Source organism: Stegostoma tigrinum, chromosome 1, assembly GCF_030684315.1.
Source record: "Stegostoma tigrinum isolate sSteTig4 chromosome 1, sSteTig4.hap1, whole genome shotgun sequence".
NCBI classification, from domain to species: Eukaryota; Metazoa; Chordata; class Chondrichthyes; order Orectolobiformes; family Stegostomatidae; genus Stegostoma; species Stegostoma tigrinum.
Genome location: NC_081354.1, coordinates 37,683,594 through 37,707,000, shown reverse-complemented (window position 1 = coordinate 37,707,000; position 23,407 = coordinate 37,683,594). Strand labels below are relative to the sequence as shown.

Genomic DNA, 23,407 nt, shown 5'->3' with positions numbered 1-23,407 from the left:
GCATGCATTTAAAGTGAGAGGGGGAAAGTTCAAAGGATATGTGAGGGGCAATTATTTTACACAGAGAATGGCTGGAGTGTGGTACGCGCTGTCGGGGTGGTGGAGGCAGATATGTTCAGAGCATCTAAGAGATGTTTAAATAAGCACATGAATATGCAAGGAGTGGAGGGATATGGGCGAAGGGCAGGCAGAGGAGATTAGTTTAATTTGGTTTCATGTTCGGCACAACATCAACCAAAGGATCCATTCCTTTGCTGTATTCTGTATTTATGAAAGAAAGTAGCTTGTTCAATTGCAGCCTTTTAACAAAATTGTAAGATTAATGAACTGTGTGATTTTAGGATTCCAAAACTACTATGATGCCTGTTCAGAAGGTTTGAAAGATGCTAACACACAACTTCAACTAGGTGGCCCTGGAGATTCATGTCATCCTCCTCCACATTCACCTATCAGTTGGGGTTTGCTGACTCACTGTTACAATGGAACCAACTTCTTTACAGGAGAAATTGGAATACGACTGGATTATATTGCTTTACACAAAAAGGTGAGTCAGCCTGAATTGTTTAAAGTTTCAGAGATAGTAAACTGTTCGAAAATCATTTTATTTTTGGACTTTTTTTTCTAAACAAAATTGTTAACAATTAGGTTTGTGGGTGGTTGATTTTATTTTTGGCTTTAAAACCATCTGTAGGAGATTGGAACAAGGACTAGAAAAAATAATAATTAATATTAGGACATCTTTTGTTTCATGTGTTTACCTGTTAGTTGAGAAGCATTAATTGCATGCAGTCATACTAACACAATCACAGACTTTTCACAAGAGTAAGTTTGTCTAGAGTACATATTTATGATGTTATAGAATGAGACTACACTAGGAGTCCTGGATTTGTTTACAAAAAAAAATGCTGCTGTAGACTAGGACCACCACAATTTCTGGCTTTAATCCAGCTGACTGGATTTCCCATGGCTATGCACAATAACAGTACATCTTAACTAGCTGGCTTGTACAGACTATTACTGCACCAAATGACTGCAGTGACTGAAGACAGTTAACTGTCATCCACAGGGAATGTGGGAATGAGTAATAAGTGCAGGCTGTTAAATCTAGAATGTTAAATTAAATCTGCTTTCATTTGCTTTGTTGTATATTCAGATATCAGACCTACAAACCCTACAGAGTTTCCACTTACAGGATACCACAGTCAATCCAAAAATTCACTCTGGCTACCACACAATTGAGGAATTTTGTGCATGAATTTCAGTATTGGTTCAATGCCAGTTGAATCAAATATCATGTATTTTGGTTATTCAAAACAGTTAGACACAGATAATTCTCAATCAGTCTGCATTTGCAAAACTCCAGCACTTGGTGAGCAATCCTCAATATGGTAATACCTACACTGACAACCGATTTATGATGACTAGTCAACCTCGTAATGTGGCATTTTTACACTTCCTAGAAATGACATGTTCATCCTCAAAGATGTATTTTTCTTAAAAAACAAAGAATACATAGCTTTTTTTAAAACTGAATTATCTGGAAGCTTAACCATCCAAATCTCCCTGTTGCTTTCACGAGACAATGCCTCGGACAGTCAAAGTCAACTCGCTAATCAATTAGCACCTTTTATTCGTACGTAAATAAACTTGTTATCTTTTGAAATTTGGCAATTTTGTATTTTCTGAACAAATGCAAGACAAAATAAATTTCAACGTGTGCCCCTTTTCTCCAATATTCAAGTCCTGTAGCACCAAGCAACAATTAATTAAATCTGTGAAACAACCATTCCATGCCTGGCATATCCTACCAAATGTCCCAAAGCTGAATACAGTACTCCAGATTAAATCTACCAAGGCAGTATATAACTGAAGCATGACATCAACTTCTCCCAAATAGAATTGTATTCCAAAGATATTTTGAGATTGTCAACCTCCTTTTTTATTACATTTGATAACTGTACATTAGGTTTTAGCGATTTCTGTACATAAATATCCTTTCCTGTTCCAAAGCAGTGACCTTTTCTCTGCCATAACATCAGAAATGGGGATTTTCACTGATTAAACAATGTTCAGCATCATTCACGACTTCTCGCATATCAGAGGTCTGCCCATATGCAGCAACATCTGGAAAGCATTCAGGCATGGACTGACAGGTAACAAGTAGCTTTCATGCCACCAAGCTATGATCATTTCTAACAGGAGAGAGTGTAACCCACTCTTATATTCAAAAGCATTAATATCTCTGTATTCATCCTCTCCAAACAATCTCTTGGGAATTACCAGTGACCAGAAGCTGATCTGGACTAACTGTGTAAATATGGTGGCTGTAATATTAGATCAAGGGTTAGAAATTCTATGGTGAATAACTTCCTGACTCTCCACAGCCTGTCCATAAGTTACAGTTGTGATGGAATGCTGTCCACTTGCATGGATAAGTGAAACTGCAACAACACTTGGGAAGCTCAGCACCATCCAGGACAACATAGTCCACTTGATTTGCACCTCATCCACTGTCTTGAGCAATCATTCTCTGCACCAGCAATGCTCAATGGCCGTAATGTTAACCATCAGAAAGATGATATGCAGCATCTCACCAAGACTTATTCAAAGGCACCTTCGAAACCCATAACTTTACCATTTCAAAGGAAGAAGGGCAGCAAATGCATGGAAACAATATAATCTGTAAGTTCACATCCATGCCATGCTGATGCTGACTTAGATTGACATTCCTTAACTGTCACTGTATCAATATCCTAGAAATTCTTTTCTGATACCACTTTGAATGTACCTACATAACATGAATTACACTGATTCAAGAAGGCAGCTCACACCCACCTTATCAAGAGCAGTTAGGGATGGGGACTAAATGCTGGTGTAGCAAGCAATGTGCACATCCTGTCAATCAATACATAAAAGGAAGCTGCTAGATACTGGATAGAAGTAACTTCTCCAAATTGATGTTAAACAAAGAGATCTATAATTCATTGGTTCTAAAGAATTTTGTATGTTTCAATAAGGGTCTCCCTTATTTTTTAAATAATGAAGTGAGATTTGCAAGTTTCAATTCAAGTGCTGTGTATTTTGGATTATCATTACTAGATTTCTTCAATTTCCCAACATCTTTCTTTTAGTAATAGTTCTTTTAGAACACTGATGTGGGACACCTTCAGATTTTGAAGAAATGACTTGTTTTAAGTTCCATAATTTTCTGTCTTTTTTTAAAGTTACATTAAATGCAGTAAGTTTTTTTCTTAATAGTAATCACCTCTGTACTTTACCGTAAGGCAGAGGAGCAGAAATAAACTCCTCAGTCCATCAAGTCTGCTCAGTGAGAGCATGGCTGACCTGATAATCCTCAACTCTACTTACCTACTTTTTTACCTATAACCATTGATACCCTTGCTGATTAAAAAGAATCTATCTATATCAACACCAAGATACTTAATGACCCAGTGTCAATAGCCCTCTGTCTCGAGGAATTCCATAGAAGAGAAAAAATTCCTCCTCATTATCTGTTAAATGTGCAACCCCTAGTTGTGACATTATGCTATCTGGTATGAGACTTTTCCATAAGGGAAAACAACCTTTTCACACATACCCTGTCAACTCCTCTCAGAATCTTGAATATTTCAGTCAGGTCACATCTCATTCTAACCAGTAGCGGCCAAATCTATTCAACCATTCCTAGGAGCAGCAGTAGGCCATTTAATGTGTTAAGCCTATTCTGCCATTCATTGAGATCCTGGCTGATCTATGGCTGAACTCCATATGCCTGCTTTGGACCACATCCATAACACGTTTGCTATCCTCATAAAACAGTCCCTGTATAGCTGGTATCAGCACACTGAACCTTCTGTGGACTACTTCCAATGTCTGTATGCATTTCCTTAAATAAGAGGCCCAAAGCTATTTGCAGGACTCCAGATGTGAGCTGTCTAGTGTCTTGATAGTTTTAGTAAAACCTGTGTAATTTTATAGTCCATTTTCTTTGAAATAAATACCATACTCCATTTGTCTTCCCTATTATCTGCTGAGCTTGGATGCTAGCTTTTTGTGATTCATAGACGAGACCCATAAATCCCTCTGTTCTGTAACCTTTTGCAGTTTTTCACCATTTAATTAATATTTGGCTCCTCTATTCATCCAGCCAAATTGCATACCTCTCATTATATTCCGTTTGCCAAATTTTTGCCCACTCGATTTTTCTGCCTATATTTCTCAGCAGACTCTTTGTGTCTTTTCAACATCTTCATCACTTGCCTTCTCACCTATTTTTGTGTCATCAGCAAATTTCACTCTAGTGTCTTCACTTTTCTCATCCAGTATATATTGCAAATAATTGTGGCCTGATTATCGGTCTCTGTCGCACTCTACTAGTTATAGACTGCCATCCTGAAAATGTCCCTCTTATCCCAACTCTCTCTTCCACTTGTTAGCCAATCCTCTATCCAAATTAATATAGCTCCTCCAATTCCATCAGCTTTTGTTGTGTAATGTAGTGTGTAGCATGTTATTGAAAATGCAATGTAACGCTATTGATAGGTAAGGCACCGTCAGTTAATTTAGATCTTTTTGTTATTACAGTGGTAAACAACCTGTGCTTCATGACAAAAGCAAAGATAGCCTCTTCAGTATTTCTTTACCTTTCCTGTTGTGCATTAAAACTCACTATTAACAACTGGTTGAATGCTTTCTCACATTTGCTACTTCAACACTCAAGACTAAGAACATTGTATGTCCTGATTGGCATCAAGAAAAGAGTAGTAATCATCTAGGCACAATTATATGGCGCTAAGGAAATTTAGCTTCTGATGTTTCATTCATGATCATGTATCTGAGAATTGCATAGGATGTTTTCTTATGACCATAATCAGTTTGAGCGGCATCCTTACACATTCTGTCTTTTTGAACCTCCCATCATCATTCATTGTTGGAGGTGGGAAGAGCTATGTTTGGTTCCCCCTCTCTTTGGGGTGCATGCTGACATCATCATCTCTGCTTCTGAGGAACAGGCACCTGAAGAGAGATTCCTAATCACCCCCTCTTGCCTTGCATATTGGAATACAGGTTTGCAGTCATTTCCAGCAGGCACCGAGCATTCTGATGGCCCTGGCTGTCAATGGTGGCTGCCAGCCGTAAGGTTAGTGTACTCCTAAGGCCTTCAATTTATTTAACTGAGCATCTCAGATAAACCTACCCATTTGCACAAAGATACGAATGGCCGATGCCATTGGTTCATTTTCTGCCTAGGACTGAGAGGGTGCCTGGTCCCTGGCACTTTTTCTGAATAGCAGAGATTTGGTCATTTCTCCTTCAACCAGCTTTGGAGATCTGCCAGTGATGCAGTCACCAGAATGTGCTGCCACACCTAATCTACAAAAAGAGCCCACTGAGATGAAAGTCAGAGCTGGTGGAATATGCAGGAAAAGTATAACCAGGGTATTGTCCAAGAGATCTCTGCTCCTTCCTCTGGCATGGAGGAGGAGCTGATGCAGTAAGGGGCTGGCCTCTTTGGGCAGGAGACTGTGTAGGTTCCATTGGTGCCTGCAAAAGAAAAATTTCGGCTGTTAGTTGCACAGTAGAGGTAGATGCTTGTGCCACTTAAGAAAGCATTCACAGTGGTACAGTAGGAGAGTAGTGCAGTGCAGCACAGCGCAATGAAGCCTAATTGATTGCCTGGACACAGATCTCTGCATCTCCACATGGGTGGTCACAAACTTTTCTTGCCAGTTTGAGGCTCATCTCATAGCGGTGGGTGAGCAGAAGAATGTTGGCTACCTTGCCACCCACCTGGGCTTTCTCCTTCCTGGTGTATGACAGTTCCTGTTGCAGTGATACAGAAAGAGAAATTGAGTGAAATTAAGGTGGCTAGATGAGCTGTTGTGGTGGTACAGGAACAGGAAAAGGTGGTGATGTATCCCTGGTGAGTGAGCAGGAAGTGTAAAGAGAATAAAGTGTTAATAATTTTGGAAAATTAGGTGAGTGATGATTCATGTCCATAGCAATAATGGTCGAACACTACAGTATAAAGGGCAGTTCCTGGTCTGCAACATTTGACTTGGTGTGCAGGTGGAATTTAAGTACGGCACCTGTGACATGAACACTGGAAGGTCCTGGCAGTAGTGAGCACTTCTGTCACTGCTGCTGCAATGATTGAATGAGAAGGGTGCTGTAGAACCTGAATGCATAATAAGTGAAGTGAGCAGCAGACAATTGCTTGACAGAAGTTACCATGTGTTATGGCAGAAAGCCCACTGAAACTCACCAGAGCTAAAAAGTGAGAGCATTCAGCCCCACATCATTCGTTGTTTGCTTACAGTGACGGTCAGTCATTGAATATTTTCAGAAGAGAAAGAAACACACACATACCTATGTATCAAGAGGGTATATATAAAACCTTACTATAAACAGCAAAAATAAAGGTTCAGCATTTTTCTCCAGTAATATCCATTACAGGCACTAAACACCAGTGAAGTATCATTCCTATCTTCACTCTAATTTCTTATTCAATTTAGAAGGCCGTGAACATGTCCTTTCTCTGAATTTCTCCATATTCACTAGATATGATTCTCTGTCTCTCTCCAAGACAAGGACTCACTGACTTTTCTCACTGAACTCTTAAGAAAAATAGCTCAGTGCTTTTTTTCAGTTACTTTGAATACTCTGCTGCTGAACAGCATATATGCCAATATGGATCTTTTCTTCTGAACTGAGTCTGTTTCTGGACTCTCCATTTCTGGGTTGTAAAAGCTCAGTTGAATAAACACTTCAACAATTATACAGAACACTACAGCATGGACCTTTGGTCCACCAATCTCACCAGACATCATGTCTGGTCAATCAGGTTAAGTTACATGATTTTGTGAAAGGGCTGGTTCGACCAGCTTCACAGAACTAAAACCAAAATTCTCATTTATCTGTACTTCAGAATCTCAAGTCCCAAATTAAAAGAAAATATTATAATCCTGATCACACTTCAGGGAAAGTATTGCCTGGGAAGCAAAAAGCATTAAAAGCAATGTATTGCAGAGGTCTTCGAGATTGCAAGAACTGCAGATGCTGAAATCATAGACAACACCGTGTGAAGCTAGAGAAACACAGCAGGCCAGGTAGCATCACAGGAGCTGGGAAGTTGACATTTCGGGTCGGATCTGAAGAAGGGACCTGACCCAAAACGACAACTTTCCTCCTCCTCTGATGCTGCCTGGCCTGCTGCATTCCTCCAGCTCCGCTCTGTATTGCAGAGATCTGAGTTTTTTTCAAAAACTACCTTCTTTAAATGAATTCTGAAAGACCAGAAATAGAATTGCTTTTTTCCTCCACTTCAACTTTTGACCTGTGCACAGACTGCACTAATACTAGGGTGGAAATTAGATGGAAAATTAATGAAGCTTTCCAATTCAAGACTACAGCAGAAAGGAGCAGCTTCATTACACTGTACTAGACTGTAAAGAAAGATAAAAACAAAGTCAGGATTCAAGGTTGCTGAAAGCTAAGTGTCATGTTTGCAGACTAACTATTGGTATTCCGCAGTCACCTTTTCTTAGACTCGCCACTGTAGAGGAGACTACAATTGTGAGCAGCAAGTACAAAATAGTAAATTGAAAGACTTTTCACGTAAGTTGTTTCTTCACCTGGCCGTGGATAATGAAGAAAGAAGGTTAAAGAAGGTCTAAGTGCATGGTGAAGAGGAGACAGTTAGGGCCAGAAAATTGTAAACTGTTAGTGTCAGAAGGCATTGAAAGAATTTTGGATGCAGGTGGGAAGAGACGGGGGGAAAGAAATTGAGAAAAGATAGGAAGAAATTAGTTCAGTCGTGAATGAAACAATAGGTATTCCAGACAGTTGTTTATGAATTTTAGGAGAAATCGTTCACTTTTGTCAGCATTACAAATGATGTCACTATATGGCTTTGATGAGAACTGGGACAGAGATGAAAAGCTGATGGATTCATGGAAACGCTACATTTTGGAAACAGGCCCTTCAGCCCAACAAGTCCACACCGACCCTCAGACCTTTCCACCCAGACCCATCCCCCTAGAAGCCACCTAATCTACACATCCCTGAAGACTACGGGCAATTTAGCATGGCCAATCCACCTAGCCTGCACATCTTCGGACTGTGGGAGGAAACCGGAGTACCTGGAGGAAACCACGCAGACATGGGGAGAATGTGCAAACTCCACACAGGCAGTTGCTGGAGGGTGGAATCGAACCCAGGTCCCTGGTGCTGTGAGGCAGCAGTGCTAACCACTGTGCCACCATGCTGGCCCTTGAACATGGAGTTCTAGGAAGTATTTGGAAGCTGGCGCTGGGAAGGAAAGGGAGATCGAAGATGGGGCAGTAGATTGCAAGAATGATGTTGTCAAGCCTTTTTTTAAAAGAAAGATGATGACAACAAATCAAAGGAGAGAGGGACAGTACCTGACCTTTTTAACAAAAACAGTAATATATCTAACAGGAAGTTCGGTTACTAGAAATAGAGTAGAGGGGCCTGTGGTAGGGCTCATGGACTCAGTGAGCTCGGAGATGGCATAAGGGTGGAGGGGATAAAAAGAGTGATTTGAGAAGACAGTTTGCAATAGAGGGAAAAACTCAGGTTATCTTTGGCTTTCAGGAGGATCATGCATTCGGGAAAAATTTTGGCAGATGAGGAAGACGTCATAGTTATGTGTGATTCAGCCAGACCTGGCAGTTAATAGGTAAACAGGTTGTCTGCCATTTCTATTTAAGTCGGAATCTCTTGGACGTAGGAGGTTGGAGATGAGGGCCATTTCAGAATGAATAACCAGAGTTATGCGATTTTTGAAAGCACTTCTAAGTGAAGTGAGTGGAATTGGGATTTGGGAGGACAGAGTTTAGGGAGAGAAAATATCAAAGCAAGTACAACAAAAGAGAGGGATCAAGGAGAAGTAAAGAAAAAATAATTACAACAAAGACAAAGAATTTGAAAAGTAGAAGTGAATGGTCCAGACTGGCTGCTAAAATGTGCACATGAATGGGCAAGGGAGACTAAAGTTTCATTGACCTGAAGATACAACCATTATTAGAACACAGAAAATCCTGGTTTAGGTGGGGAATAGACTGGACACAATTGGAGGGTGTTGAGGAAGCCCTGTACTGGACTGAAGTTGATATATGTTGTGTGCAGTTAATATGGAGAATTGATTAACTGTTGCCCAAATAAGAGATGGGCTCAGTGAAATGCAGACATTATTTGAGGTAGAGCAAAGCAGGATGCATTGTTCAAGATATTTCTGCGGGAATGAAATCAACTGCTGGACAGTAAATTTGAAAATCACCATTAAAACACCGAAGTGGCGGAGAAACGTAATGTGGCACAGTTGAGTCAGTCTCAAATCAGAAGCGGTATGTACCAAGAGCCAAGAAATATTAAAATGTATCTACTAACCAGAAATCTAAACTTTGGAGAAGCAAAACTTGGGTATAAAAGCAACAAGGAGGCAGTGGGTGGTCAAGGATAAGGGTGCAGATAGAGGTGTTAAGGATGTCCTAAGAAGTTAAAAATAGTTTATTTTCCTATGGATGGCCATACCACTATTAGAGCCTGATTTTCAATGTAAAATTCTGTTAATTGGCTGTATATTTTCCGTAACTGAATATCACTGAGAATGTACCATCCTTATCTATCAATCACAAGTATTCATCGTAATGAATGTTACACACACTTTTCTAATAGATTTCAGTGAAAAACTACTAGTTTCTTTTCTGGTCTATTTCTGAACTGTGCTTGAATTAATGGACTGAAATGATTACTATGCATTTTAACATTTGACTGAAAGGCTCATTAAACCTAACCAGAGATAATGGGAACTGCAGATGCTGGAGATTCCAAGATAATAAAATGTGAGGCTGGATGAACACAGCAGGCCAAGCAGCATCTCAGGAGCACAAAAGCTGACGTTTCGGGCCTAGACCCTTCATCAGAGAGGGGGATGGGGGGAGGGAACTGGAATAAATAGGGAGAGAGGGGGAGGCGGACCGAAGATGGAGAGTAAAGAAGATAGGTGGAGAGAGTGTAGGTGGGGAGGTAGGGAGGGGATAGGTCAGTCCAGGGAAGACGGACAGGTCAAGGAGGTGGGATGAGGTTAGTAGGTAGCGGGGGGTGCGGCTTGGGGTGGGAGGAAGGGATGGGTGAGAGGAAGAACCGGTTAGGGAGGCAGAGACAGGTTGGACTGGTTTTGGGATGTAGTGGGTGGGGGGGAAGAGCTGGGCTGGTTGTGTGGTGCAGTGGGGGGAGGGGATGAACTGGGCTGGTTTAGGGATGCAGTAGGGGAAGGGGAGATTTTGAAACTGGTGAAGTCCACATTGATACCATATGGCTGCAGGGTTCCCAGGCGGAATATCAGTTGCTGTTCCTGCAACCTTCGGGTGGCATCATTGTGGCAGTGCAGGAGGCCCATGATGGACATGTCATCAAGAGAATGGGAGGGGGAGTGGAAATGGTTTGCGACTGGGAGGTGCAGTTGTTTGTTGCGAACTGAGCGGAGGTGTTCTGCAAAGCGGTCCCCAAGCCTCCGCTTGGTTTCCCCAATGTAGAGGAAGCCGCACCGGGTACAGTGGATGCAGTATACCACATTGGCAGATGTGCAGATGAACCTCTGCTTGATGTGGAATGTCATCTTGGGGCCTGGGATGGGGGTGAGGGAGGAGGTGTGGGGACAAGTGTAGCATTTCCTGCGGTTGCAGGGGAAGGTGCCGGGTGTGGTGGGGTTGGAGGGCAGTGTGGAGCGAACAAGGGAGTCACGGAGAGAGTGGTCTCTCCGGAAAGCAGACAGGGGAGGGGATGGAAAAATGTCTTGGGTGGTGGGGTCGGATTGTAAATGGCGGAAGTGTCGGAGGATAATACGTTGTATCCGGAGGTTGGTAGGGTGGTGTGTGAGAACGAGGGGGATCCTCTTGGGGCGGTTGTGGCGGGGGCGGGGTGTGAGGGATGTGTTGCGGGAAATGCGGGAGACGCGGTCAAGGGCGTTCTCGATCACCGTGGGGGGAAAGTTGCGGTCCTTAAAGAACTTGGACATCTGGGATGTGCGGGAGTGGAATGTCTTATCGTGGGAGCAGATGCGGCGGAGGCGGAGCAATTGGGAATAGGGGATGGAATTTTTGCAGGAGGGTGGGTGGGAGGAGGTGTATTCTAGGTAGCTGTGGGAGTCGGTGGGCTTGAAATGGACATCAGTTACAAGCTGGTTGCCTGAGATGGAGACTGAGAGGTCCAGGAAGGTGAGGGATGTGCTGGAGATGGCCCAGGTGAACTGAAGGTTGGGGTGGAAGGTGTTGGTGAAGTGGATGAACTGTTCGAGCTCCTCTGGGGAACAAGAGGCGGCGCCGATACAGTTATCAATGTACCGAAGGAAGAGGTGGGGTTTGGGGCCTGTGTAGGTGCGGAAGAGGGACTGTTCCACGTAACCTACAAAGAGGCAGGCATAGCTGGGGCCCATGCGGGTGCCCATGGCCACCCCCTTAGTCTGTAGGAAGTGGGAGGAGTCAAAAGAGAAGTTGTTGAGTGTGAGGACGAGTTCAGCTAGGCGGATGAGAGTGTCGGTGGAGGGGGACTGGTCGGGCCTGCGGGACAGGAAGAAGCGGAGGGCCTTGAGGCCATCTCCATGCGGAATGCAGGTGTACAGGGACTGGACGTCCATGGTGAATATGAGGTGTTGGGGGCCAGGGAATTGGAAGTCCTGGAGGAGGTGGAGGGCGTGGGTGGTGTCACGGACGTAGGTGGGGAGTTCCTGGACCAAAGGGGAGAAAATGGAGTCCAGATAGGTGGAGATGAGTTCGGTGGGGCAGGAGCAGGCTGAGACGATGGGTCGACCAGGGCAGGCAGGTTTGTGGATTTTGGGAAGGAGATAGAAACGGGCCGTGCGGGGTTGGGGAACAATGAGGTTGGAGGCTGTGGGTGGGAGGTCCCCTGAGGTGATGAGGTCGTGAATGGTGTTGGAGATGATGGTTTGGTGCTCGGGTGTGGGGTCATGATCGAGGAGGCGGTAGGAGGTGGTGTCGGAGAGTTGGTGTCTGGCCTCGGCGATGTAGAGGTCAGTGCGCCATACTACCACTGCGCCACACTTGTCTGCAGGTTTGATGGTGAGGTTGGGGTTGGAGCGGAGGGAGCGGAGGGCTGCCCGTTCTGCGGGGGAGAGGTTGGAGTGGGTGAGAGGGGTGGAGAGGTTGAGGCGGTTGATGTCTCGACGGCAGTTGGAGATGAAGAGGTCGAGGGAGGGTAGGAGGCCTGGGGGTGGTGTCCAGGAGGAGGACTTGTGTTGGAAGCGGGTGAAGGGGTCACTTCACCAACACCTTCCACCCCAACCTTCAGTTCACCTGGGCCATCTCCAGCACATCCCTCACCTTCCTGGACCTCTCAGTCTCCATCTCAGGCAACCAGCTTGTAACTGATGCCCATTTCAAGCCCACCGACTCCCACAGCTACCTAGAATACACCTCCTCCCACCCACCCTCCTGCAAAAATTCCATCCCCTATTCCCAATTGCTCCGCCTCCGCCGCATCTGCTCCCACGATAAGACATTCCACTCCCGCACATCCCAGATGTCCAAGTTCTTTAAGGACCGCAACTTTCCCCCCACAGTGATCGAGAACGCCCTTGACCGCGTCTCCCGCATTTCCCGCGACACATCCCTCACACCCCGCCCCCGCCACAACCGCCCCAAGAGGATCCCCCTCGTTCTCACACACCACCCTACCAACCTCCAGATACAACGTATTATCCTCCGACACTTCCGCCATTTACAATCCGACCCCACCACCCAAGACATTTTTCCATCCCCTCCCCTGTCTGCTTTCCGGAGAGACCACTCTCTCCGTGACTCCCTTGTTCGCTCCACACTGCCCTCCAACCCCACCACACCCGGCACCTTCCCCTGCAACCACAGGAAATGCTACACTTGTCCCCACACCTCCTCCCTCACCCCCATCCCAGGCCCCAAGATGACATTCCACATCAAGCAGAGGTTCACCTGCACATCTGCCAATGTGGTATACTGCATCCACTGTACCCGGTGCGGCTTCCTCTACATTGGGGAAACCAAGCGGAGGCTTGGGGACCACTTTGCAGAACACCTCCGCTCAGTTCGCAACAAACAACTGCACCTCCCAGTCGCAAACCATTTCCACTCCCCCTCCCATTCTCTTGATGACATGTCCATCATGGGCCTCCTGCACTGCCACAATGATGCCACCCGAAGGTTGCAGGAACAGCAACTCATATTCCGCCTGGGAACCCTGCAGCCATATGGTATCAATGTGGACTTCACCAGTTTCAAAATCTCCCCTTCCCCTACTGCATCCCTAAACCAGCCCAGTTCATCCCCTCCCCCCACTGCACCACACAACCAGCCCAGCTCTTCCCCCCCACCCACTACATCCCAAAACCAGTCCAACCTGTCTCTGCCTCCCTAACCGGTTCTTCCTCTCACCCATCCCTTCCTCCCACCCCAAGCCGCACCCCCCGCTACCTACTAACCTCATCCCACCTCCTTGACCTGTCCGTCTTCCCTGGACTGACCTATCCCCTCCCTACCTCCCCACCTACACTCTCTCCACCTATCTTCTTTACTCTCCATCTTCGGTCCGCCTCCCCCTCTCTCCCTATTTATTCCAGTTCCCTCCCCCCATCCCCCTCTCTGATGAAGGGTCTAGGCCCGAAACGTCAGCTTTTGTGCTCCTGAGATGCTGCTTGGCCTGCTGTGTTCATCCAGCCTCACATTTTATTATCTTTAAACCTAACCAGATTTGTTTCTATTTTAACCAGTTGTTAATATTTAAAGGTCCTCTATCTTCTTTATTTAACATGGCTGTTATAATCAAAAAGTTTTAGTGTGATCCCTCGAAATGTGCATTACTCGCAAGCAATGTTCAGAATTTCCTGCTTTAATTGAATATTTCAGAAGAAGTAAAATTAAAATAACTAACTGTGAATGTTAGAACAATCATAGCATAAAAATCAGCACAGATCTTACAAAAAATTAATTGCTGACTCATGAAATAAGTAACTTGTCACCTGATTTTTGGTCACATTTTTTCTAATATGCTGCCAAAATCCTTACCTTCGAAGGATTCTGTCAATATCTGTTATAAAACAGATTAACCATGCCATCGTCTAACTCTCAACAGTTATAAAGCTGTATAAATATTTACGCTGCCTTTGTGAATGATGACCGTTGCAAGATGATTATGTTTAAAAATGCTTCCATAAGCTTGAGGAGAAACAATATGTTCAGGTCAGAGAGATGATGGCCATACTAAACTATTGTCCAGACACAGGCCCATATGATCTGGTTGTCACAGAAAAAGAAACCCAAACTAAAACCCATTAACACAGAAAAGGAAAAAAAACTGCTTTTTGGCCATGTAGAGAGTGAGGCAAAAAGAGCAGGAAAAGATTGTCTTTTGTTAACATTCCAACTTGGGATGCTGATAGGAGCTTGTTTTGTCTTTGAAAACATGACTATTGATTTGACTGCACTTCCAGCAATTCAAGGAACAAGGAGTGGCTGAACTATGTTTTGCTGATAAAAGGTGGATCTTGAGTACTGGAGCTTAGCGACATGATTATAAGTAGAATCCCTATAGTGTGGAAACAGATCCTTCAGCCCAACAAGCCCACACTGACCCTCGGAGCATCCCACCCAGATGCATAACCCACCTAATCTATGCATATCTGAACACTACGGGCAATTTAGCATGGCCAATCCACCTAACCTGCACACCTTTGGATAGTGGGAGGAAACCCACGTAGACACGGGGAGGATGTGCAAACTCCACACAGACAGTTGCTTGAGGATGGAATTGAACCCGGTTCCCTGGTGCTGTGAGACAGCACTGCTAACTGCTGAGTCACCATGCCACTCCTCAAAGCACACTAGAAAATTCAACCACTGTTTGCAGGGAGAAATGAGGTTTCTAGGAGGATGGGAGTAATTTTTTATGGTTACACATTTTCTAGTTCTGCAGTGCATGACAAAATTCCTGGTAAGGTGAACAAATTACAAAAATTATTTCATGCAAAGCTACTTTTTTAATAGGTTAAATTATGGCCTCAATAGTGTATGCAATACTGTCTTACACTAACAGTATCATACTCACATATCATTAAAATAAATGATCTTTTCATGAAACTACTTGGCACTATGAGTAACCTTTACGACAAGTAATGTAATAAAATAGTTCCAAATGCTGATTAACAGAAGAAAATATTTTTTCTAACAATGGCATACATGTTGGAACAACAATGATTGAACATGATTATGGAGGTTTGGTCCAAAGGAGGAAGGAAGAATATTTAATATTCTTGGATATCAGATGTTCAGGAATACTAGGAAAGGAAGGCAAAAATTTTAAAAAGTACAATTAAATTGTTTGGTACAGTCTGTCAACAGCACTTAGTGGTTTAAAATAAAAGAAATTTGCAAGGGAAATCTATATGCTTGAGAGAAGAAAGCTACATTTCACAGAAAAAGAACAACTATGGATAATTAAAGAGATAAGGGACAAGATAGAACTAAAAGAAAACTTACAAAAAAATGACAACAGCACAGGTCCTTATGAATGGGAAAGATACAAAGACCAGCAAAGGACCACAAAGCAGCTTATAAGAACTGATGAAAGGGACTATGCAAGGAAACTTAGCAGGGATCAAAATCAATTAGAAGGAATTTTATAGTTACATAAAGGGAAAGCGGATGGCCAGGAGCAATGTTGATCCACTAATGACGGTGGGAAAATGGCAAAATGTTGAATAATTACTTTGTCTAGATCTTGTTACAAAGATAAATGAGGCAATGTCCAGGCTTGGACTGGCAGGTAGCAAGTAAAATTTATGCCACACAAATGTCAGGCAATGATCTTCTCCAGTTAGGGACAATCTAACCAGCACCCCGTGACATTCATTGGTGTTACCATCAGCAGATCCCCCTCTGTCAACATTCTGGGGGTCATTATTGTCCAGAAACTCAACTGGACTTGCTTTAGTGACTACAAGACTAGGTCAGAGACTTGGAAAGCTGCAGCAAATAACTTGCCTCCTGACTCCCCAAGCCTGTTCAGTATCTACAAGGGACAAGTCAGGAATGTGATGGAATACTTGTCACTTGCCTAGATGGGTGATGTTCCAACAGCACTCAAGAAACTTGACACAATCTGGGACAAAGCAGCCCACTTGATTGACACCACATCCACAAGTGTCCTCCCCTTCCACTACTGATGTTCAGTAATAGCATTGTGTACTATCTACAAAATACACTGCAGAAATTCACCAAAGATCCTTAGACAGCATCTTCCAAAAGCACAGCCATTTCCAGCTGGAAGGACAAGGACAAGGACAAGGACAAGGACAAGAAACACTACCACCTGGAAGTTCCCTTCCAAGCCACTCTCCATCATGACGTGGAAATATATTGCCATTCCTTCACTGTCACTGGGTCAAGATCCTGTAATTCCTTTCCGAATGGCACTGGGACTGTACATTCATCATGTAGACTGCAGAAGTTCAAAAAGGCAGTTCACTAATACCTTCCTGGGGGCAACTTGGGTTGGGCAATAAATGCTGACCAGTCAGCAAAGCCAATAACCTACAACTGAATTTTTAAAAAAGTATTTATAGTAGTAAGGGGAAGTAGCTTTCTGGAAGTGCCAAAGAAATTACTAGTGATTTGGGGACCACAACTGAATAAAATTAACATTAAGTAAAACATTGGTAATGAGGAAATTAGTGGAATTTAAGAATGATAAATTTCCAAGTTTTGGCGGTTTCCATCTGGGACCATGAAAGGAGGTAGGAGAGTATGTTGTATGTATCCTAAATATTAAGAGTTCTCCAGATATGAGAGTCATGGAAAATTCACTTGTCTCTGCTTTTTAAGAAGGGCAAAGGAAGAAAACAAAGGGATTGTAGACCAGTTAGTCTGACAGCTGTGGTGGGGAAATTGTCCAAATCTGTAAACAATGTTGGGATAACTGAGCACCTTAAAAATTCTCAGTTAATCAGGGGAGCCAACATAGATTCATGAAAGGTAGATAATGTCTGACAAATCTCATTGAGGTTTCTTGAAGAGGTGACTAAGGTAATGGAGAGAAGATTGTATCTGTGGATGTTGTTTATATGGACTTCCAGAAGGCATTTAATAAAGTCCCATGTGAGACACTGTTATGTCAGATAGAAGTCCATGGAATTGAGGGCAAATTAGTGACATGGCTGGGAAATTATTGAGTGGCAGGTGACTGGAAGTAGGGATAATGGATAGTTACTCAAATTGGCAGGATGTGACCAATTGTGGCTTACAGTGGTCTGAGTTAGGGCTTCAAATTTGCGGATGACACAAAGTTGGGCAGCATTGTAGACAGTGTAGATGACAATATAAAATTACAAACTGATATTGATAGACTAAGTGAATGGGCAAAACCATAGTAGATGGATTTCGATGTATGTAAGTGTGAGGTTTTCAGTTTTGGACTGACAAATGATCCTTTATCTCAACTCAAGCAACTTCCCAGATGGTATGAAGTTAAAAGAGTGGTATAGATCTTTAAAATGGTATAAGCAGGTGCAGAAAATAACCAAGAATGCTAATAGAATGCTGGCCTTTATGTGTAAGGGACTGGAGTACAGGGATCAAGACATCATGCTATAGTTATACAAAACACAGTTAGACCCCACATGGAGTATTGTGAGCAGATGGCCTTGAAAGGAGTACAATGTAGATTTACAAGAATTATACCTGGACTTCAGGGGTTAAGTTGTGAGGACAGATTATACAATTTTCTCCAGAATTCAGAAGGATAAGTGGTTGATCCGATCAAAGATATAAAAAGGAAAAGACAGGGTAGATAAAGAGAAACTATTTCCACTGGTTGGAGATTCCAGACTAGTTCATGAAATAGGGCCAGACCATTCAGGAGCATTATTAGGATGTACTGCTACACAAAATGGGTTATACAGATCTGGAGCTCTCTTCTAGAAAAGACAGTGGATGCTGGAATTGTTGTTAATTTTAAATCCAACATAGATTTTTTTTGTTGAATAAATGTATTAAGAGACATGGAAACATTAAGAGACCAAAAACAATTATATGAATTCAGGCCATTGATCAGCCATGATCTCATTGACTGGTAGAACAGGTTCAAAGGGCTGAATGGCTACATCTAGTCCTATGTTCATATGAATAACAAAGAGGTGCAAAAATTATAATCTAGTTACAAAAGAAGACTTTTCTACTAGTCAGATCTTTATTCAGGTCATTAACGTAAAGGGCAAAGGTAATTACAGAGAAGGGCAGAGAAGGACAAGGATTTGCAAAGCATGTTCAAGACAATATTCTATGGCAATCTCTTTCCTGTCTAACAACACATTACTAGACCTGGTTCTTGAGAACGTAATGGACCAAGTATAAAAAGTCTTGAGAGGAATATTTTGTGCACATTGATCATTGTCGCTGCACTCCCTCGAGAGCAAGAGCATCCTTCCTCAGAAAAGTAGACCAAATTGCACACAATATTCTAGGTGTCGCCTCACCAAGGTGCAGTATAACTGCCACAACACATCCTTGCTCCTGTACTTGAAACCTGTTGCAATGAAGGCCAACATACCATTTATCTTTACCACCTGCTGCACCTGCATGCTCACCTTCAGTAACTAGCACGTGAGGACATCTAGGTCCCACTGCACACTCCCCTCTCCCAAGTTACAGCTATTCAGGTCGATTTCTGAAGAAATTTCCTGACCCGAAATGTCAACTTTCTTGCTCCTCTGCTGTTGCCTGACCTGCTGTGCTCCTCCAGCTCAACATTGTGTAATCTCTGACACCAGCATCGGAAGTTCTTGTTATCTCTGAGTAATCTGCCTTCTTGTTTTTGCTTCCAAAGTGAATAACCTCATATTTATTCAAATTATACTGCATCTGCCATTGATTTTCCTACTCACCCAATCTATCAATATCATGCTGAAGGGTCTCTGCATCCTTGTCACAGTACACCCTTCCACCCAACTTAGTATCATCTGAAAACTTGGAGATGTTCATTTTGTACCCTCATGCAAATCATTAATATATATTGTGAATAGCTGGGGCCTCAACACCGATCCCTGTGCAGCCTAATAGTTACTGCTGGCCAATTTTAAAAGGACCTATTATTTCCTACACTTTGCTTCCTCTTTGCCAACCAGTTTCCTATCCATCTCAATACACTTCCTCCAATACCATGCACTTTAATCTTTCACATTAATCCCTTATGTGAGACTCTGTCAATGCAAATCTGAAAGTCCAAATATAGTACAACAACTGAGTCCCCTAGTCAACTCTATGTGTTACATCATAGTATTCCAACAGATTTGTCAAGCATGATTTCCCATTCATAATCCATGCTGACTCTGTCTGATCTTGCCACTGCTTTCTAAATGCTCTGCTATAAAACCCTTGACAGTGGATTCAAGAATTTGCCCCACTATCGTTGTTAGGCTCACTGGTCTATAATTCCCTGTTTTCTCTATACCTCCCTTTTCGAGTATTGGAGTGACATTAGCCACTCTCCAATCTGCAGGGACTGTTCCAGAGTTTGTAGAATCCTGGAAGATGACCACCAATGTATCCACTATTTCTGGAGCTACTTTTGGGGTGTAGATTATCAGGCCCTGGGGACTTATTGGCCTTCAATCCCAACAATTTTCCCAGCACCATTGCTCTACTAATATTGATCTCACTTAGTTCTTTTCTCTCACTAAATCTTGCATCCTCCAACAATTCTGGGAAGTGATTTGTGTCCTCTTTTGTGAAGGCAGAACCAAAGTACGTTCCTCAGCTATTTCTTTGTCCCCTATTATACATTTCCCCTTTTCTGTCTGTAGGGGGCCTGGATTTGTCTTTACCAGTCTGTTTCTCTTCACGTACCTATAGAAACTCTTAGCATCAGTCTTTATGCTCCCTGCAAGCTTACTTTTGTACTCTGTTTTTCCCTTGTTAATCAATTCTTTGATCCTTCTTTGTTGAATTCTAAACTGCTCCTAGTTTTAGGAAATTTAGAAAATAGTTCCTGGGTGGAGGAAACAGTGAGGAGCACAGATTGCAAGGAAAAGGGACAATTAAGTAGCTCTAATATTTTGTTATTTGAAAGGGAAATTGAATTTGTTTTCTCCATCAAGTTTCTAGTAAATTGCTGATTGCAGCATTGACTTACAGTGCTGCAAGCCGCTGCAAGCACATACTTCAGAGGTCCATGCAGCGATGCTGGAGGCTACTTTTCAATTTTTCTCTTACTTGGGGAATCAGTGAGCAAATGTCAGAAAGCCGAGGTGTCAGACAACAGTAAACGTGATTTAAACATTTATTCCAATCATTAAATCGCTAATGTAAATGAATAATTACTGGTGCACGTACACACATGCTCGCACACAAACTCTTGCCCAATGCCTCCTTTACACGTTGTCCTTCACTTACCACCTGCCTCACCCTCTTTCTTCCTATCCCCTCCCTAGACTCTCTCTGTCTTCCCCCCCCACTCCCACAATCGCTTTCAGCTTTCCTTACACACTGTTTCTCTCCGCATCTACTACATCCATCCACTCCTCCTTCCTACCCCTTCTGTCACACACACACACGCTGTATCTCCCTCATTCTCTCCCACTCACCAGTACTGTCCCACTCTCAATCTTACCATTCCTCACAGATTGTCTCTCCCACCCCTTCCTGACATTCTTTCCCTTCTTTATCTTACCCTGTTTCACACTCTTTCCCTCCTCTCACATATGATCTCTGACTCTTTCTCATACTCACAATCTCGCCATCCTTCCCACTCTCTCCCTACCTCTTTCTTTCCTTCTCTTAACACTCTTTTCTTCCTCACACACTGTCCTTATCTCTGTCTCCCATTCTGACTCCTTTTGTCCTTCCATCAAATTGTCACTCTGTCACTCAAATTCTCTTACCTGTTCCAGCCTCTCGCACTCTATCTCCAACTGCCTCCCCCCCGCCATGATCTTTCACCCCTCTGGCACCCTCATCCAATCCCTCTCTCACAGTCTGTCTCCCTTACACACAGTGTCTTCTGCCTTACTTACTGTTATGATCTCTCTCCCTCCCTCTCTCCCAATCCTTTCCTTCACACAATCTCTCCCTTAGGTGCATGTGCTCACTTGCTGTCTCCCTCTCTCTCTCTCTCTCTCTCTCTCTCTCTCTCTCTCTCTCTCTCTCTTTCTCTCTCACTCACACACACGCACTGTGCCCATGCCTCATGCACTTGCCTTCCAGTTTCCTCCCTTGCCTTCTCTATGTCCTGTTCTTTCTAACACTTTCTTTCTCTCTCTCCTGCCCCCTCTGTCTCTCATTCTCTTTCTTTCCTATCCTCTTCCCTACCTCTCTCTCCCTTCTATCTCCTCTTTCACCCTTCCCTCCCTGTATGCCCTCTTCCTTTCTTTCTTTATTCCTCTCTTCACCTCATCTTTCCCTCCTAGTCACTCCCTTCCACTCTCACCATCTCTCCACTCTCACCATCTTCCCACACTCCCTCGCTCCCATCTCCCTTGGTCCCCCGATCTCACACTCACTCACTTTCTTCCTTCTCCTTCCTTCTCTCTCTCACTCACCCTTTCCACTTGCCCTACTCTTGCTCTGTCTCTCATTAAACCTCTTTCTCCACAATCTCTCCACCTCCCTCACACACTCCCCCCCTCATTTTTCTCTGTCCCTCACTGTCCCACCCTCTTACCATCTCTCATTCTTTCTCCCTCCCAACCTTTGCCTTTTCCTCATTATCTCCTCCTCATTTTTTGTTTCTTCCCCCTCCTCCATCTCACTCATTCTCTCTCTCCATCCAATACTCTTGGTCTCTCACTTTTCCTATCACTCCTCCACTGTTTCTGTCCCCCCACTCCTTCAGTCTCTTTCTCGTCCTTCCCTCATACTCTTTCTCTCACTTCCACCTCTCCCCCTCTCTCTGTCTGTCTCTCTCACTCACTGTCTCTCTTTTGCTCTCATTCTTCACAACATCTCAGTTGCACATATGTGCAGTCTTACAGTGGTGCATGTTCGGAAGGTTGCTCTGCCATCTTGACTGTTGTGCCGAACATTACGCCAAATTAAACAAATCTTTTCAGCCTGCCCTTTGAAAGTATCACGACATTCTTTACATAAAAGTCTCTTAAACACCACTATCGTATCTGCCTCCACTGCTATCCCTGGCAGTGCATTCCACACTCCTACCACTCTGTTGTAAAAAAAAACTTGCCCTTCACATCTCCTTTAAACCTTCCCCACTCACCTTAAATGTGTGCCCCCTGGTATTAGATATTTCACATCTGGGAAAAAGATTCTAACTGTGAACTCTATCTATGCATCTGATAATTTTATAGGCTTCTATCAAGTCCCCCCTCAGCCTCTGCTGCTCCAGTGAAAGCAACCTGAGTTTTCCTAGCCTCTCCTTATAGTTCATTCCCTCTAATCCAGTCAGCATCCTGCTAAACCTCTTCTGTATCCTCTCCAAAGCCCTCCATAGGATACAATAGGGTATTAGTGCGCTCCACACAAATAGCACTGTCCTCCATATCATTCTCCTGGTTGAATATTGACGCAAAGTATTAGATTAGATTAGATTCCCTACAGTGTGGAAACAGGCCCTTCAGCCCAACAAGTCCACACCGGCCCTTGGAGCGTCCCACCCAGACCCATCCTCCTATAACCCACACACCCCTGAACACTATGGGCAATTTAGCATGATCGATCCACCTAGCTTGCACATCTTTGGACTGTGGGAGGAAACCGGAGCACCCGGAGGAAACCCACGCAGACACAGGGAGAATGTGCAAACTCCATACAGACAGTTATCCGAGGCTGGAATCGAACTGGGTCCCTGGCGCTGTGAGGCTGCAGTGCTAACCACTGAGCCACCATGCCACCCCAAGTTTCATTTACGATCTCACGTACATCCTGTGCCTTCAAACACAAGTTCTCCCCTTTATCATTGAGTGATCTGAATTTTTCCCTAATTATCCTCTTGTTTTTAATGCATGTACAGAATGCTTTGGGATTCTCTTTAACCCTACTTGCCAAGGCCATTTCATAGCCTTGTATTGCTCTCCCAATTCCCTGCTTGAGTCCTTTCCTACTTTGCTTATATTCCTCAAGGGCCCTGTCTGATTTTAAATTTCTAAACCTTACACATGCTTTTTTTTAATCTTTTACCTAAATTCATAACCTCCCTCGTTATGTAAGGATCCCGTACCTTGCCATCCTTGTTCTTCCTCCTTCTGGATGTACTGGTCTTGAACTGTCATCAGCTGATCTTAAACAATTCCCACGTGTCAAATGTGGACTTCCCCGATAACTTGCCTAGCTCCTGCCTAATACCAAAGTGATTTACCCTCCCCCAATTTAGTATCTTGTCACAATGTCCT

At 43.6% G+C, this 23,407-nt stretch overlaps 1 protein-coding gene across 5 annotated transcripts in view; it reads left to right on the top strand.

The window, feature by feature from the left end:
* Positions 1 to 23,407, top strand: part of idua (alpha-L-iduronidase) — a 254,145-nt gene that overhangs the window by 138,341 nt on the left and 92,397 nt on the right. For all 5 annotated transcript variants that reach the window (XM_048521540.2, XM_048521453.2, XM_048521369.2 and 2 more), the window contains one exon: positions 342 to 544. In XM_048521540.2, the coding sequence (XP_048377497.1) occupies positions 342 to 544 (203 nt within the window). The remainder of the gene's footprint in view (positions 1 to 341; positions 545 to 23,407) is intronic.